Source organism: Camelus bactrianus, chromosome 10 (genome assembly GCF_048773025.1).
Source record: "Camelus bactrianus isolate YW-2024 breed Bactrian camel chromosome 10, ASM4877302v1, whole genome shotgun sequence".
NCBI lineage: Eukaryota > Metazoa > Chordata > Mammalia > Artiodactyla > Camelidae > Camelus > Camelus bactrianus.
In genome coordinates, this window is record NC_133548.1 from 43,706,649 (window position 1) to 43,719,852 (window position 13,204).

A 13,204-nucleotide genomic window follows, 5' to 3' on the forward strand; every position below is an offset into this window, starting at 1 on the left:
CGCTAAACAAACTGACAACATTGGTGCCTGACTGCTGGCTGGGGGACAGGCATGGAAGGAGAGGTTCTGCTACACATACCTTTTCGAACTCTTAAATTTTTCATTGTCAGAGTAGGTTTCCTATACTAATATAAACGGATAAGTAAAATAAAAACAAGAATAATAAAACTCTCCTAGTTAGGCCAGCTGTTCTCTGAGCAAACACAATCTTCCCCACCTTTGTTCTGTACTCCACGTTCATCCTTCCAATTGCCCCGGTTCAGACATCAGAATCCCTCCCTTCCAGAGTCCCACTAGTAGGAAGAAAGTCTGACAATCCCATCTGTGCAATAAGACACTCCATTTTTTGCCAGCAAATCCTAAAGATTTTGTGCGGCTCTCTTCATGCTTGTGTGTATCATGGACCAACTGGGCTGACTCTGTTCCCCTGCTCCCCTCTGTAGAGGCTGCTCTAGTACTACACGCAGGACCCTTTGGATCTCCCTGCAACCCCAGTGCTTAGGAAAGCCAGATGCCCTTCTCCAAGGAAGATCCCTCCAAGGGACACGCCTTCTACAGATGTGCCACCCAGAGGTCTTCCTTTGCCTCTGGATCTCTTTCTTTCCTGTTCCATCCTCCTAATTGTCATATTTACTTTCCATGTCCATCACTTTTCCTGCAGTCCTGCTTCTCAGGAGTAAACCTAACTGGTCCAATCTTGGGTCCCCTGAAACCACCCAGAACCACTGCAAGAGGCTCAGGAGAAAAGGTGAAGTAGACAGGAAGTCTAGTATTCACCCATATCGCATTAGAGCCACCACTGACTGACCCCCGAGCAAGGATGGCTGGCAGATTGTCTCCAATTAACAAGAAACCTGCACCTCAAAGTCCTCAGGGTTATAGACAAACATCTGTAATCACTTCCACAACTGACTACAGGGAAACAGGATACTGGTTTAGGATAAAACCTGAGCTACACGGAGAAAGTTTGTTTCAGATCTGGCTACCTTAAAAAAAAAAAAAAAAAAGTCCTACTTTTTTTAAACCCGCAAGCAATCAGGCCTCAGGCTAAGCACATTCATTGGGAAAAACAGCAGCAGAGTAGGATGGGAAGCAACATTCCCTTTATTCATGCAACTCCAACCTCAGCTGACCTGAGCTAGCCAAATATCTCATTCAAAATAAACATCTCCACGCATATGACAATAGTGCAGCTTAAGTAGCCCTCGGTGGTTTTAAGCTTCGGGTGCCCCAAATAGACAGAAATAGTGGTGGAGGTTCTGAGCATACCAACCAAGATTATGTTCAATTACAAGCACGAGAAATTTGTTTCAGGTCATGTGGCTGTTTGCTGATTATCACAAGTTTGAACAGCCTGAAAAATTCCTCCACGTGGAAACCAAAATGTTTGTACTAGCAAGGAAGGGCTGTTATCTGGTAGGGCTGAGGCCAGCAGCTCAGCGTCTATGCTGCCTCATGTATGAACAGCCTAATGGAAAACAAAAACAAAAATTCAGATTGAAAAAGAATCCGTCAGAAAAAAAAAAAAAGAAAGAAAAGAAAGCCAGCAGGAAAATGACTGCCGAGTTATACTCGGCTTAGAAATGGGATCTCCCCTTCCTTCCTGTCTTCCCTAGAAAGGATCTGAGCTGCCCCAGCTCGGGACTAACTCAGCACTCGTCCACAGATGGACTGGCTCTCACACTCACAAACATACACCCCAAACGTGGGTCCATGCTCCTTGAAGTAACTGGCTCAGAACAAGGCACATGACCCAAACTGACCCAATGAGATGCAATCCTGAGGCTTTTGCTGGACCCTTTGAGAAACAGAACCTCCCTCTCTGCAGGGGTTGCCAGGCTAGAAGGACCTAGAGCTGCTGATGGCCATCTCTGTCACCACAGGGGTAGACCCTTCCTGAGAATAAGGCTAAAACAGAACCAAATGCTCCACACTAAGCCTGATTTCTAATGACATGGTGACACCATCTGGATCCAGTGAGAGCAGCTTTCTAAACCCTAGACTTTCAGTTGTATGACCTAATAACCCTCCCTCTCTTTCTTTTCCTTCTTTTTTTCTCTCTTTCCTTCTTTCCTTCCTTCAGTGGTTTTGAGCTGTCCCTACTTGAAGCCTTCTTACAAAGTTGTTGAATTCTGCCTGCAAGCCTGAATGTATATCCACACGTGATCACACATCTTGAAACATTGGTAAAATGACTCTAAACTTGGAGAAAATTCAAATGGCTCCTCCCTGGTTTCAGAAGCAGAGTCTATTCAACTAACACTTCACACAGATAACCTTTCAGTCCGCGTGAGCTTTGCAGTAAGCAAATAAGGTATCTAGGTCTCCATTTCCATTTCCAGCATGCTTAACAACAACACAACCAATGAGAAATTGAGCCTGTGCTCAAAAGCAATGTAAGGAATATGCCTCACACACTAGAAGCATCTCAATCACTAGTGTTTACCCAATAAACACAGAAATATGCCAGGTTTCAGTGCAGGATAACGCTGGCACGTAATAGAAAGGAATAACATTCATCTTTAGATTTTGGAGATGCCTAAATAGTAGAAGAGAATGAGGGTAAACCAAGTACCTACAAAATGCCAGATTCTATGATAGAGACTTTGGTGGGTTTTTTTGCTCAACTTTATCAGTTACCCATTTTACAGATTAAAAAAACTGAAGCTCAGAGAATTTAAGTAGTTAACTTGTTGACGTTCAAAGAGCTATTAAGCAGTTAGGTCAGTAATTAAGCCAAGGTGTTTCTAAACCCAAAGGCCATCTTCTTTCCACATCTCACAATCCCAGGTACAAATATATGGGCCTATATGTAGAGGCACATAGAAGACAGTTATCTAAGGTTAAATGAAATACGCTGTTCTCTCTCAAATAAAGGACCTCTAAGCCTAAAATTTATCCAAAACATTTATCCAAAAAAAAGAGTCTGGCATGCTCTAGTCAATGGTGTATGGAGCCTGAAAAAACAAAAACAAAACACAGGCAGGGGGAGGGATACAGTTCAGTAGCAGAGTGCATGCTCAGCATGCACGAGGTTCTGGGTTCAATCCCAGTATCTCCATTAAAAAAAAACCCAAAAACATAGGTAAATATTCTCTAAGAGAAGGCCTGCACAGGCTCATCCATATGCACCATCAGGAGAAAAGAAACACATCACCTAAGGGTTCCATCCAGGTTGGTGAAATGCACATCAAAGAGTATCTCCAGACTCCGCGGATAGTGATGCTGGCCTGTTGGGCAGCTGACTTCGTCCCAGGACATGGACATTACCTTGGCTCTCACAGAAGACATCTTGTGTCCCTCTGCGTATTCTCTGATCCTTCCCCCACTACTGCTTCCCTTTCCATCCTTGTCAGCAGCTTGAAGGATAAAGCCTTAGAGCCAAAACTGGGTGGTTTGGGCATTGCTGAAATCTGCAGCCACTGCAAAACCTGATAACTTGGTATTAACAGATCATTGTGTATCTAGTGCATAGATGTTTCTGGCGCCCAGCAGCTGCCAGGCTTGGGGTTGACCAGATGTTCTGAAGCCGCATTAGGATAGCTTCTCCTGATTTGTACTTAGGGCAGTGCCCCCATCCCCCACCCCCCAGAACGCGGTGTATCACACTCACCTCTGCTTTTCTCTGTTTCTCCTCCTGCTCTCTCTGCTCCTTCTCCATGCCCACCAGCTTGAGCTTCAGCTCAGAAACTTCAGTCAGCAAATCGAGCTTCTGACTCTCAAGAGATGTACGACTTAGCAGCTCCTGCAAGCAAAAACAGATCTCAAACCCATAAACCTCCATGGCAACAAGAATGACTCCAGCTCCATCCATAGCACATAAGGCAATCTCTACACTGTACGCTGAAACTGCTACACATGAGCCACACTCCCAGCAGGGACAGGCTGGGCTGACGATGGGCCACTCAGGGTCAGCACAGCCCCTGACACCACCCACTGTGCTCCAAGAGGCAGTGTGAGCTACATTTCTCAAAAAACACATTTGCCCATAGAAACCATTATTCATTATTTCCCGGTAGAGAAAAATGGATGGGTCTGCTCAAAGAATAAAATTTCCCCGTATCTATTTTGAAGGCAAAGCAACAGCAGACCCTATCCACCAAAACAAAGTGCATTTTTTTTTAGTTTTTTTTCTGGGGAGGTAATTAGGTTTATTTATTTATTCATTTTAATGGAGGTACTGAGGATTAAACCCAGAATCTTATGCATGCAAAGCATATACTCTACCACTGCTATACCCTCCCCACAGACAAGTTTATGTTAACAATGTATTTTTCGAAACCAAAGTTTCTATATCACTTCCCAGGCTCAGTCAATACTCAGCCCAGTCTGCAACACATCTCCCTAGGCCAAAGGCCGTCAGTACCTCAGAAAGCCAGGCGACAAACTGTCCATCTGCCAGCCTGAGGGAATGAGTATCTAGAAGCCAAAGAATTCAGCACAATGAGCCTACTACTGGGCTGAGGAACCCAGCTCTTCCTGGACCAGCCAGACCTGAAGCTGGCTTCTAGGGCAAAGGCGGCAGCACTGCCGGGCCAGAACTGTGGGCTACTTGGTCGTGAGGAGTTAGCCAGACAAGTGTGTCCAGTGTTGGGGGTGAGTGGGCATAGATTCACTGAGTGTCACCTCTGTGCCAGACACTGTCGTATGTTTTACATACATCCCCTTATTAAACCCTCCCAGTGACTTGGCAGTAAATATTATTATCCTGATGTTACAGATGAAGAAACAGGCCCAGAGACTGGCCTGCCTTGGCCAAGGGCACAGGATGATCAACATGAGAGTTAGGTTTCAAACCAAAGTCTGTTTGGCTCCAAAACTCATTTTTGTCTAACGTGTCACATTGTTTCCCAAACAGAGGAAGAAGTCCAAGAACTTCAAGGGAAATAAAAAAACACTTGCTGAAAAAAGCCAATCAACAAATATTCACTGAGGCCAGGAATCAGCCACTCAACTGATCAAGATTTGGCTCAGGACCTACCATCTAGGGCTTGGTGCTAGGCCTCTGCAGGCCATAAAAGTCCCTGAAGGGTTCTTCCCTGGGAGAAGAAGATGGGATCTCTTGGTCTTGCGCATCTTAAGATGTAATCCTCCCCAACACCGCTGACTCACCCCCATCTCCTTCTCCCTCCTCGTCCCCACCCTCCTCTCTGCCTCCACCACCCCATTCTTTGTCTCCCTCTCCATCCTTTCATCTACCTGTTTTGTTTCAAAAATGATTTCATGCAGTTTGCAAAACAGACAATTCAAATTTTAAAAATACACTGTAAAAATTAAAGCAGGTAAGAAAAGAAGTTGAAGCCAGAGTAATCGTTGGTATAAAATTCATATCCTCAAGTTCCATTCGTAGCTAGAGATGGATTTACAATGCGTATGTGAGTTTCCCAGCCACCCCTTGATTCAAGCATTCAAGAAACTACCTTGGCGGGATTCAAAAAAAGTCTCAAAATGCATCTCTCTTGAAAGCTGAGAGTCTACTCTACTTCCGTTATCACCAAAATCCCTCTGGCTGTTTCGGCTGCCCGGTTGTAACTGGTCACACCACAGTTCCAGTTGATGAGGATAATATTCTAATTGGTTGTATTCCACTGATCACGCCAGGGTTCCAATTGGTCACACTAACATTCCAAGTGGACATTTCAACTGGACACACCGAAGCCTTAATTAGAAACCTGGGGCTGCTTTATTTCACACAGTCCACTGATAACAAAACTTGCACTTACTCTCCCCTCACCTGTATCTATCAGCATGTGCTTCCATCTTACACGATCATCACCCCTGCTCCTTGTCTCCCTGAACTCAAAGTCAGCCTTTGACAGCCTTACCCGGTCCAGCTCCCCTTCCCCATCTCCAGGCCCGGCATGGCCTCCAGCCACTGTGACATACAGTGACCTCTATCATAGCTGTTCTAAGAGGATTTAAAATACTCTACATTCTCAACTGCTCTTTCTGCTTCCAGCTTGAACTGAATCCTGACTTTTGCATGAAATGACACGTTCTTCCCAGGCGTCACGAGAGATCATTCTGCTCCAATGACCCAACTTACAGAACACTTTTCTCCCTGTTACAAGACTGCTTCCAGATCACCTCCGTCTGCCCTCCCTCCTCTAAGGCAGCGCCATTCAGTTATGTCATATTCTCTCCAAATATACAACCTCGAGACAGTCTCCCATTTCCCTAGAGGCGTCTGACTTTTGATCAACAGTTTCTCTGCCTGCTTTGGGCATGTTCCACCTCCTCAGTAGCTTCAACATCCTTGTTAATCAGCCTTCCATTCAATACTCACTCTGGCTTCACATCTCTTGACCTTGACACCAATAGGCTTTGCTGCCACTTCATTTCAGCTCCTCAGCTGGATGGGCACAGCCTGGCCCTCATCTTGATCCAGAATGTATCTGCTCTGCTTCTCAAATCTTCAACTCTGGAATTCTCTCCTCTGGCCACAATCTTCTGACCTTTCAACCGGCCCATTTACTCACGCAAATAATCTTTCATTTCTTCTGTGGCTACTAGTTACTTAATAACTCCCTATGTTCCTATTTTATCAACTTCCTTTAAGCAATATTTGCTTCCTCATCTGTCTATACCTTGAGGTGCATCATTTCAATTGTATCATTTCTGCACCAGAAAAATTCAGCTAATCATCCCTGCTCCTAGCTCTGCAGTGTGTTTGCCTTACCAGAGCCCCATCCATGCCCCAAACTTCAAAGTCTTCTGTCTATGCTTCCACTCCCCATGGCCTTAAGAATTGCTGGTAAAAGTCACTCAATGATGCCAACGGGTTTCCAAACAAATTTACGCCATCTAATTACAGCTGATCTTCCAAACTTGTATTTATCTCTGGCTGGTTCCTTTCAGAGATTGTTCCAAATCTCTTCCATTCTCCTCAAGCCCTAAACCCCACCCTATCCCCCACTCTTCTCCTCAAATAACCTCTCATGTTTACTGAAAAGATTTTAAAGATCATCTGGCCATTCACTGAACTTACATCCTTTCTATTACAAAGGTTCCCGGCATCGTCTCTCATTTCTCTCTTGAGCCCGTGTCTTAGAGAAAGCAAGCCCACACCTCCTTCCGAGGTTAGTCAGACACCACTGCGCACAGCCCACGTCTCTGCCAGGTTCCTCTACCTTTAAGACTGTCCCCTAGCCCAGTAAGTTTCCAGGTTACATGCAAAAAGCACATGTTAAGGGACACAAAGATTCCAGACTTTGCTCCTGAAGTGCCCCATCTGACCCACCTTCCTGTCGCTGCCCAGTTCTCCAAGCCATCCTCACAGCGCTCGAACGGAGATTCAGGTGACCTCCCTGGTTAACCAGTCGTGTTTGGCTTTGTGCTCTGAGTTCTGCTGCTGTTTCTCCCTCTAGCTGGTGACGCAGGACGCCTACTCACAGGGACCTGGGCTCTCCCTCACCCCTGTCCCGCCTTTGAGGAAGTTCCCACCAAGGCTGCGGGGCTCTAGGGTAGGGCCATTAATCATCCACTCTGACAGGCATTTAATCTCGCCCTCACCATCAGCTGCTGCTCCTCGGGCTATAAACACAATCAGATTTCTGACTTTCGAAAGAACCTTCCCTCCTGACCTTCCTTCCCCTCGAGGGACCACCACCATCAGCTCTCACGGGCTGTACTAGGACAACACACCCACGTGCAGCCTGGGTGGGAACGCTGTCTCTCTTCCCCTCCCCCTCCCCCTCCCCGTCACAGCCAAGCTTTGAAAAGAATAATCTACTCCTGCTGCCTCTTCTTTCTCATCTTCCTATCACTTCTCAAGAAAACACCTGCCACCCAGCTTCTGAATTCTCCAGGCAGAACACAGAAACAGTTCTGGTTCTGGGGACTGATGTCCAAACTTTAAGCTGCAACTGACACTTCTCAGCTCCCAACTAACTCACCCTTCATCTCTCATCAGGAGAAGCCACTCCTTACCACCTCCATCCTTTCTTTTCGATTTCCTGACCTTTCTTTTTAGTTTTCCATCTTCTTTGCTGTCTACTTTTATCCTGATTACCCCTTAAGAAAGACATTCTTGGCCCCTTAGCTCTGTTCCCCGAGACTGGCATCATCTCTGCATCCAGCCTAATTGTCTACAGCATGAAGGCAAGGAAGGCTTGGCGGCTGTGCAGACCCGCAAGGTGGCATCCTGCTGGGATCTCTTGGAATCACACAGCTACTATCCTGGGGGGTGGGTGCGAGGTGTGGGGAGGCACGGGGCTGGAGATTAGGGGCAAAGGTTTCATAAATTGCAGTAGCGTCTGCTCACCTGATTGTCTCAAGGTTGCCCGTGTAAATGAGAGAGGGCAGGGGACAAGGAGGGGGTGCTGTGGGAGGCAGGTTTGTTTTTCTTACTATGAAAGACCATGAAACTGGCTAAGGAGAGTTTAGGGGGAAAAAAACCCATGAACAAAATAATCGCTCACTTCACCACTACCCGTAATCTCTTCCAGAACGACAACCACATCTCCTTTTTTAGTGACTGAAAAAAAGCTTACATGTCAGAGCAAACCATCATTTCCTTTTTCTAAAGCTCAGTCTCTGGTGGGAGCTGATAAAAAGAGACTGACTTTTAACTGTGCTCTCCTTAAAGGACCACATCTTGAAGCAATTACCTCCATCTTTAAGTGTGGAACCTGACCCCGGGAGTTACTGACCAATGACGGAGGACTGGAGCTAGGCTGGCAACCTGAAACCAGAATGAACGAGCGGGCCACAGAAACACTTAAAAGGAAAAATGTGTCCCTTTGCCCTTTGAAGAAAGAAGCCTAGACCTCGCCGGGAAGCCTTTCATGAAGAGCACTGTGCAGAGAGAGGGGCTTGTAGTCAACCTGGGTTTGGGTCCAGACTCAGTCCCCACTAACTAAATCATCTCTCTGAACCTCCGTCCCCTTATCTGTGAAAAGGGGTAAGGCACCTACTTCACACTGTGGTCCGGAGGTTGAACATCAGGTGAGATGGACTGGCGGAAAGCAGTTCTCTCTGCTTCATAAAGCTCCCGGGGGAGTGTCAGGGAGTAACTGGCATAAATCAGTTTTTTCACTCATGACTCAAGCATCCTGTCCCCTCAGACAGATCTGTGCTTCCACAGGCTCACGTCTGTGCATAGTCCCGCTCAATATTCTTTTTGAGGTAGAAATGCCTCCTGACAAGTGCTCTTGGGGAATGTGGGAGCTGGGTGCCGACGACGCTTGGCTGAGGTCACACACCTGGACGCACCATTCCTCCACTCAACTCAAGGGCAGGAACTGGGCCCTGAACCGCCCTGGCCATTGTAAGGTTGTCCAGTTTTAACAGAACTGGAAGAGCGGAGCTACAACTCTAAGAGGTGGGCAATGCAGAGTCCACACTGTCATTCCTGTTCTCTGTAAATAAGAACACAGGTTCACTGACTTTCCCAGATCAACAGCACATGGCGAACCTGCAGAAAGTTGTGTCCACGGACTCCGAATCCTCTAGATCCGTCACTCTCCACACCTCACCTCAAAGGCAGTCAAAACAATGTGGCTGCCTGACACCTGGAGCTAGGGTCAGGTCGGAGGACTGAGGTGGAGCCCGGTGTTCCTCCTCAAGGTCCCCAAAGCCGGGCTGTGTCCTCACAAGGGGCTTTGCACCCTTTCTTCCTCTCGCCTCGGCTTCCCCAGTCCATCTTCTTTTTGGCTCTCAACACTGTTTCTGTTCCTCACATTGACTGCATCTGTAAAAGGCCAGTCTCTGCGAAGAGCTCCTTGTGGCTGCCAGCTCTGTGTAAAACCTCTTATCCACTGAACAGCATCAGCTTCATCCCTGAAGTCATCACCCTCTGGAGAAGTGTCAGTGGTCGGAGGCAGAGCAGTTTGTGTGTAGGAACTTACCAGGCCCCAGAGAACCTACAGAGGCCACCTTAGGAAAAAGGCAGCAGGGACATCAAATGCATCAGCAGACCATGGGGAACCCCTCCATGAAAAAGATCTTGTCACCAAGATGGTCTGCACTGGCCACAGTGAGGAGGGCGCTGGTCCAGCCCTGTATTCCTGGGCTGCTCTTCTGGGCCCTGGGCTCGGACAGCCCACTGCGCAGCTTTCAAAGATGCAGCTGGTACACCAGAAATTGACATAACATTGTAAACTGACTATACTTCAACTAAAAATCAATTAATTATTTTAAAAAGATGAAGCCAGGGAATGCCTTGACCTGCTTAAGGATCAGGGGACAAGGCTAAGTAAGTCCTGTGAGCTCTATACCCAGACCAGTGGTTCAGACCACTCCAGACCAGTAAAAAATGGACTTGGGCTGTGGCCCGATAGGGAAGGTTCCCTGGGGAATCCAGACACACTCAGTGAGTCAGAGACCGTATCTGAGTAGGTGTTTCCACAGGCAGTCCCAAGAGATGCTCGTAGCTGGCCCATTCCCACCCTGCGTCCTGCAAAGGGCTGCAGACGAGAAATATTTTGCCCTCAAATGTGTCCATAATCTGTCTGCGGCTCACGTGGCCCTGCCTCTGTGCTCATTCTGTTTGGTCCTGGTTTGCCTGTCTAACCACATGGGTCTTCACGCTCTCACTTTCTGGAGACCAGACAGGTTAATATGTAGAAGAAAACAGATGAGAGCCGAGACATCAGCACTTCATGGGGGACCGGGCCACAGCAGGCCCAGGGGTCTGTGGCTCATGAGCCAGGTGGGGAGCTAACTCCCTCCCTCTTGTGCTTCTGGAGGTGTGCTCGGTGTGTAGGGCTGGCGGGGGCCGCTGCCCAAGGGAAGCAGTGTCAACAGGCAGGCAGTGAGTCTGTTTCTGTTTTGTAAATTAGTGTCATTTTTTTTAGATGATTTATAAGTGATATCATATGATATTAGTCTTTCTCTGACTTAATTCACTTACTATGGTCATCTCTAGGTCCATCCATGTTGTTGCAAACGGCATTATTTCATTCTTTCAAGCTTATGGTTACCAAAGGGGAAAAGGGAGCGGGGCTGGGATAAATTAGGAGTTTGGGATTAGCAGATACAAACTACTCTGTACAACACAGATAAACAGCAAGGTCCCACTGTACAGCATAGGGAACTATAACTTAATTCAATAGCTTGTAATAACCTATAATGAAAAAGGATATGAAAAAGAATATATAAATGTGTAATTGAATTACTATGCTGTACACCCGAAACTAATACAAATCAACTATACTTCAATTAACAAAATAAAAAGGCAATCAGAAAGCCCCACGCTGTGACAGTGAAAGGATCTCCTTCAGAGCTCCTCAGGCTCAGGGCAGGAATGGTCTGGCAGAAAGAGGCAACTGTTTGCCTCCATTCTCTGCCTCAAGGCTGTGAGTCATGCCTGTTCCTACCACCAAAGCCAAGCGCCCCGGGGCCCAGGACATCACAGTCAAATCAGGCAAGTCTCTTCCTGCCCCTGCTTCAGAGGACACTTACATATGTACTCCAAGCTACAGATGGCATCCCACCAGCACTGTGGTGCAAGAACTAAGCATCTTTCCAAACAGCATCAAGCAGATTTCAGGAAAGCATTAGCACGTGACACAGAGCAGAACATCTGGCGTAGGATTCAGAGCTAGCCACCCAAAGAGTTCCAGCTCGGGGGTCCCCGAGCCCAGCAAACACATGAGTGGGAGAGGAGGTGCAAATGCCTCCTGTGACTTGACCTAAAACCCCCCAAGAAAGGGGTACTGCACACTCCATAATTTTACCCTTGAAAGGCTGAGAGAACGCAGTAAGAGGTATGAGTATAAAAATAACTTGGTTAAGCTCGAGAAGATCTTTAAATCCCAGCGGTAGCAAGTAAGAGCTACTATATTCCAAAATCTACCAAGCCAAGACCACCATTCCAAGTGGTACCTGCAAATCGCGTGACTGCTACCTCACTCACAGCATATGAGAAGGAAGATTTAGAATAAACAGGATATAAGGGGTAACTGAGCTTAAGACTTCTTTGAAAGTCTAAAAGCCAGTCTATGAGGTATTGCTTAGAAGGACAAGACAGTGTCCCCCAGGTGGGGCTGGGAACCGACATCAGACTTCTCCGTGCAGAGACTCTGACAAGGGAGCAGAAACACTGCCACAGAGAGGGGCGTGGGGCAGTCCTAGAAGAGTAGCCAGGAGGCGGTCAGAGAACTCAGGCATCACAACGGGCCATTTTCTGACCTCCAATCATGTGGTAACTCACAGGCACTGCCTTCCTGAAACATCAACCTCTGATATTTTTTGACACATTCCCTTCCATGTGCAAATCTTCTTGGTCTCTGTCTAGGTTTTGTTTTTTGGGGTTTTTTTGTTTTTTCACACCGCACTCCATCATCTTCCTCCCTGGTCCCCACTCCTAAACCACACCTTATGCCATCCTGAAAAAACAGTCTCGTGGGTTGTCCTATGTACTCTTCATGAAAATGTTTTTCTGCTACTTGAGATTTTTTCCATCAGGCTATTTTCTTTACTGAGTCTTCAAAAGAAAGACAACTTTTAAGAGCAAATAATTAAAAAGACAGACTCAACTCCTATCACTACTCAGATTTCCAGGGAATACGACGAGCAGGAGAAATGGCACACAGTTTAAGTAGAAAACCAAACGGAGCTGAGAAGATGGTAACATTAATCAGCAATGAGAGGATAAACTAATAATAGCTTCCAAGCTGGCAGAAAGTTTTTACAAAGATATTTGCATAAAATATTGACTTCTTAATTAGATTCTTTTTTTTTCTTAAAGTATAGTTGATGTGCAATATTATGTAAGTTACAGGTGCACAATATGATTCACAATTTTTAAAGGCTATACTCCATTTGTAATTATTATAAAATACTGGCTCTATTCCCTTTGTTGTTCAATATATCCTTGTAGCTTATTTGATAGTTAGTCCTCCATCCCCATAATGCCCCTCCCCCTTCCCTCTCCCCACCAGTAACCACCAGCTTGTTCTCTATATCCGTGAGTCTATTTCTTTTTCGTTGTATTCACTAGCTTGTTGTATTTTTTAGATTCCACTTGTGATACCAACACTGACTTTTTAAGTTCTTCAAATGCGCTCAAAAGAAACTATTTACAATAGGCTCAGACTGTTCAAGAGTGGAAGCGTTAATTATGATACTTTTACTCAAAGACAAAAATCTATAAATGATAGTAAAGACAGTGATACAGCAGAATTTAAAAGTGGAAAAAACTCACTCTATGATGTTAAGCACACAAAATCGGAGGACTAAATTTATATCTCTAGTGAGAATA

General features: G+C 46.1%; 1 protein-coding gene across 24 annotated transcripts in view; it reads right to left on the bottom strand.

Annotated features, from left to right (window-relative positions):
* Window positions 1–13,204, bottom strand: part of PPFIBP2 (PPFIA binding protein 2) — a 147,796-nt gene that overhangs the window by 51,498 nt on the left and 83,094 nt on the right. For 22 of the 24 annotated variants that reach the window (XR_012509701.1, XR_012509703.1, XR_012509702.1 and 19 more), the window contains one exon: window positions 3,614–3,745. Coding sequence is in view for 21 of the 24 variants with exons in the window: in XM_074372461.1 (XP_074228562.1) it covers window positions 3,614–3,745 (132 nt within the window). In the remaining 3 variants the exon portion in view is untranslated. Of the gene's footprint in view, window positions 1–3,613; window positions 3,746–6,286; window positions 6,884–7,240; window positions 7,506–13,204 lie in introns of those variants that run through there. The other 2 variants (XM_045524059.2, XM_074372465.1) reach the window with 2 other exon arrangements.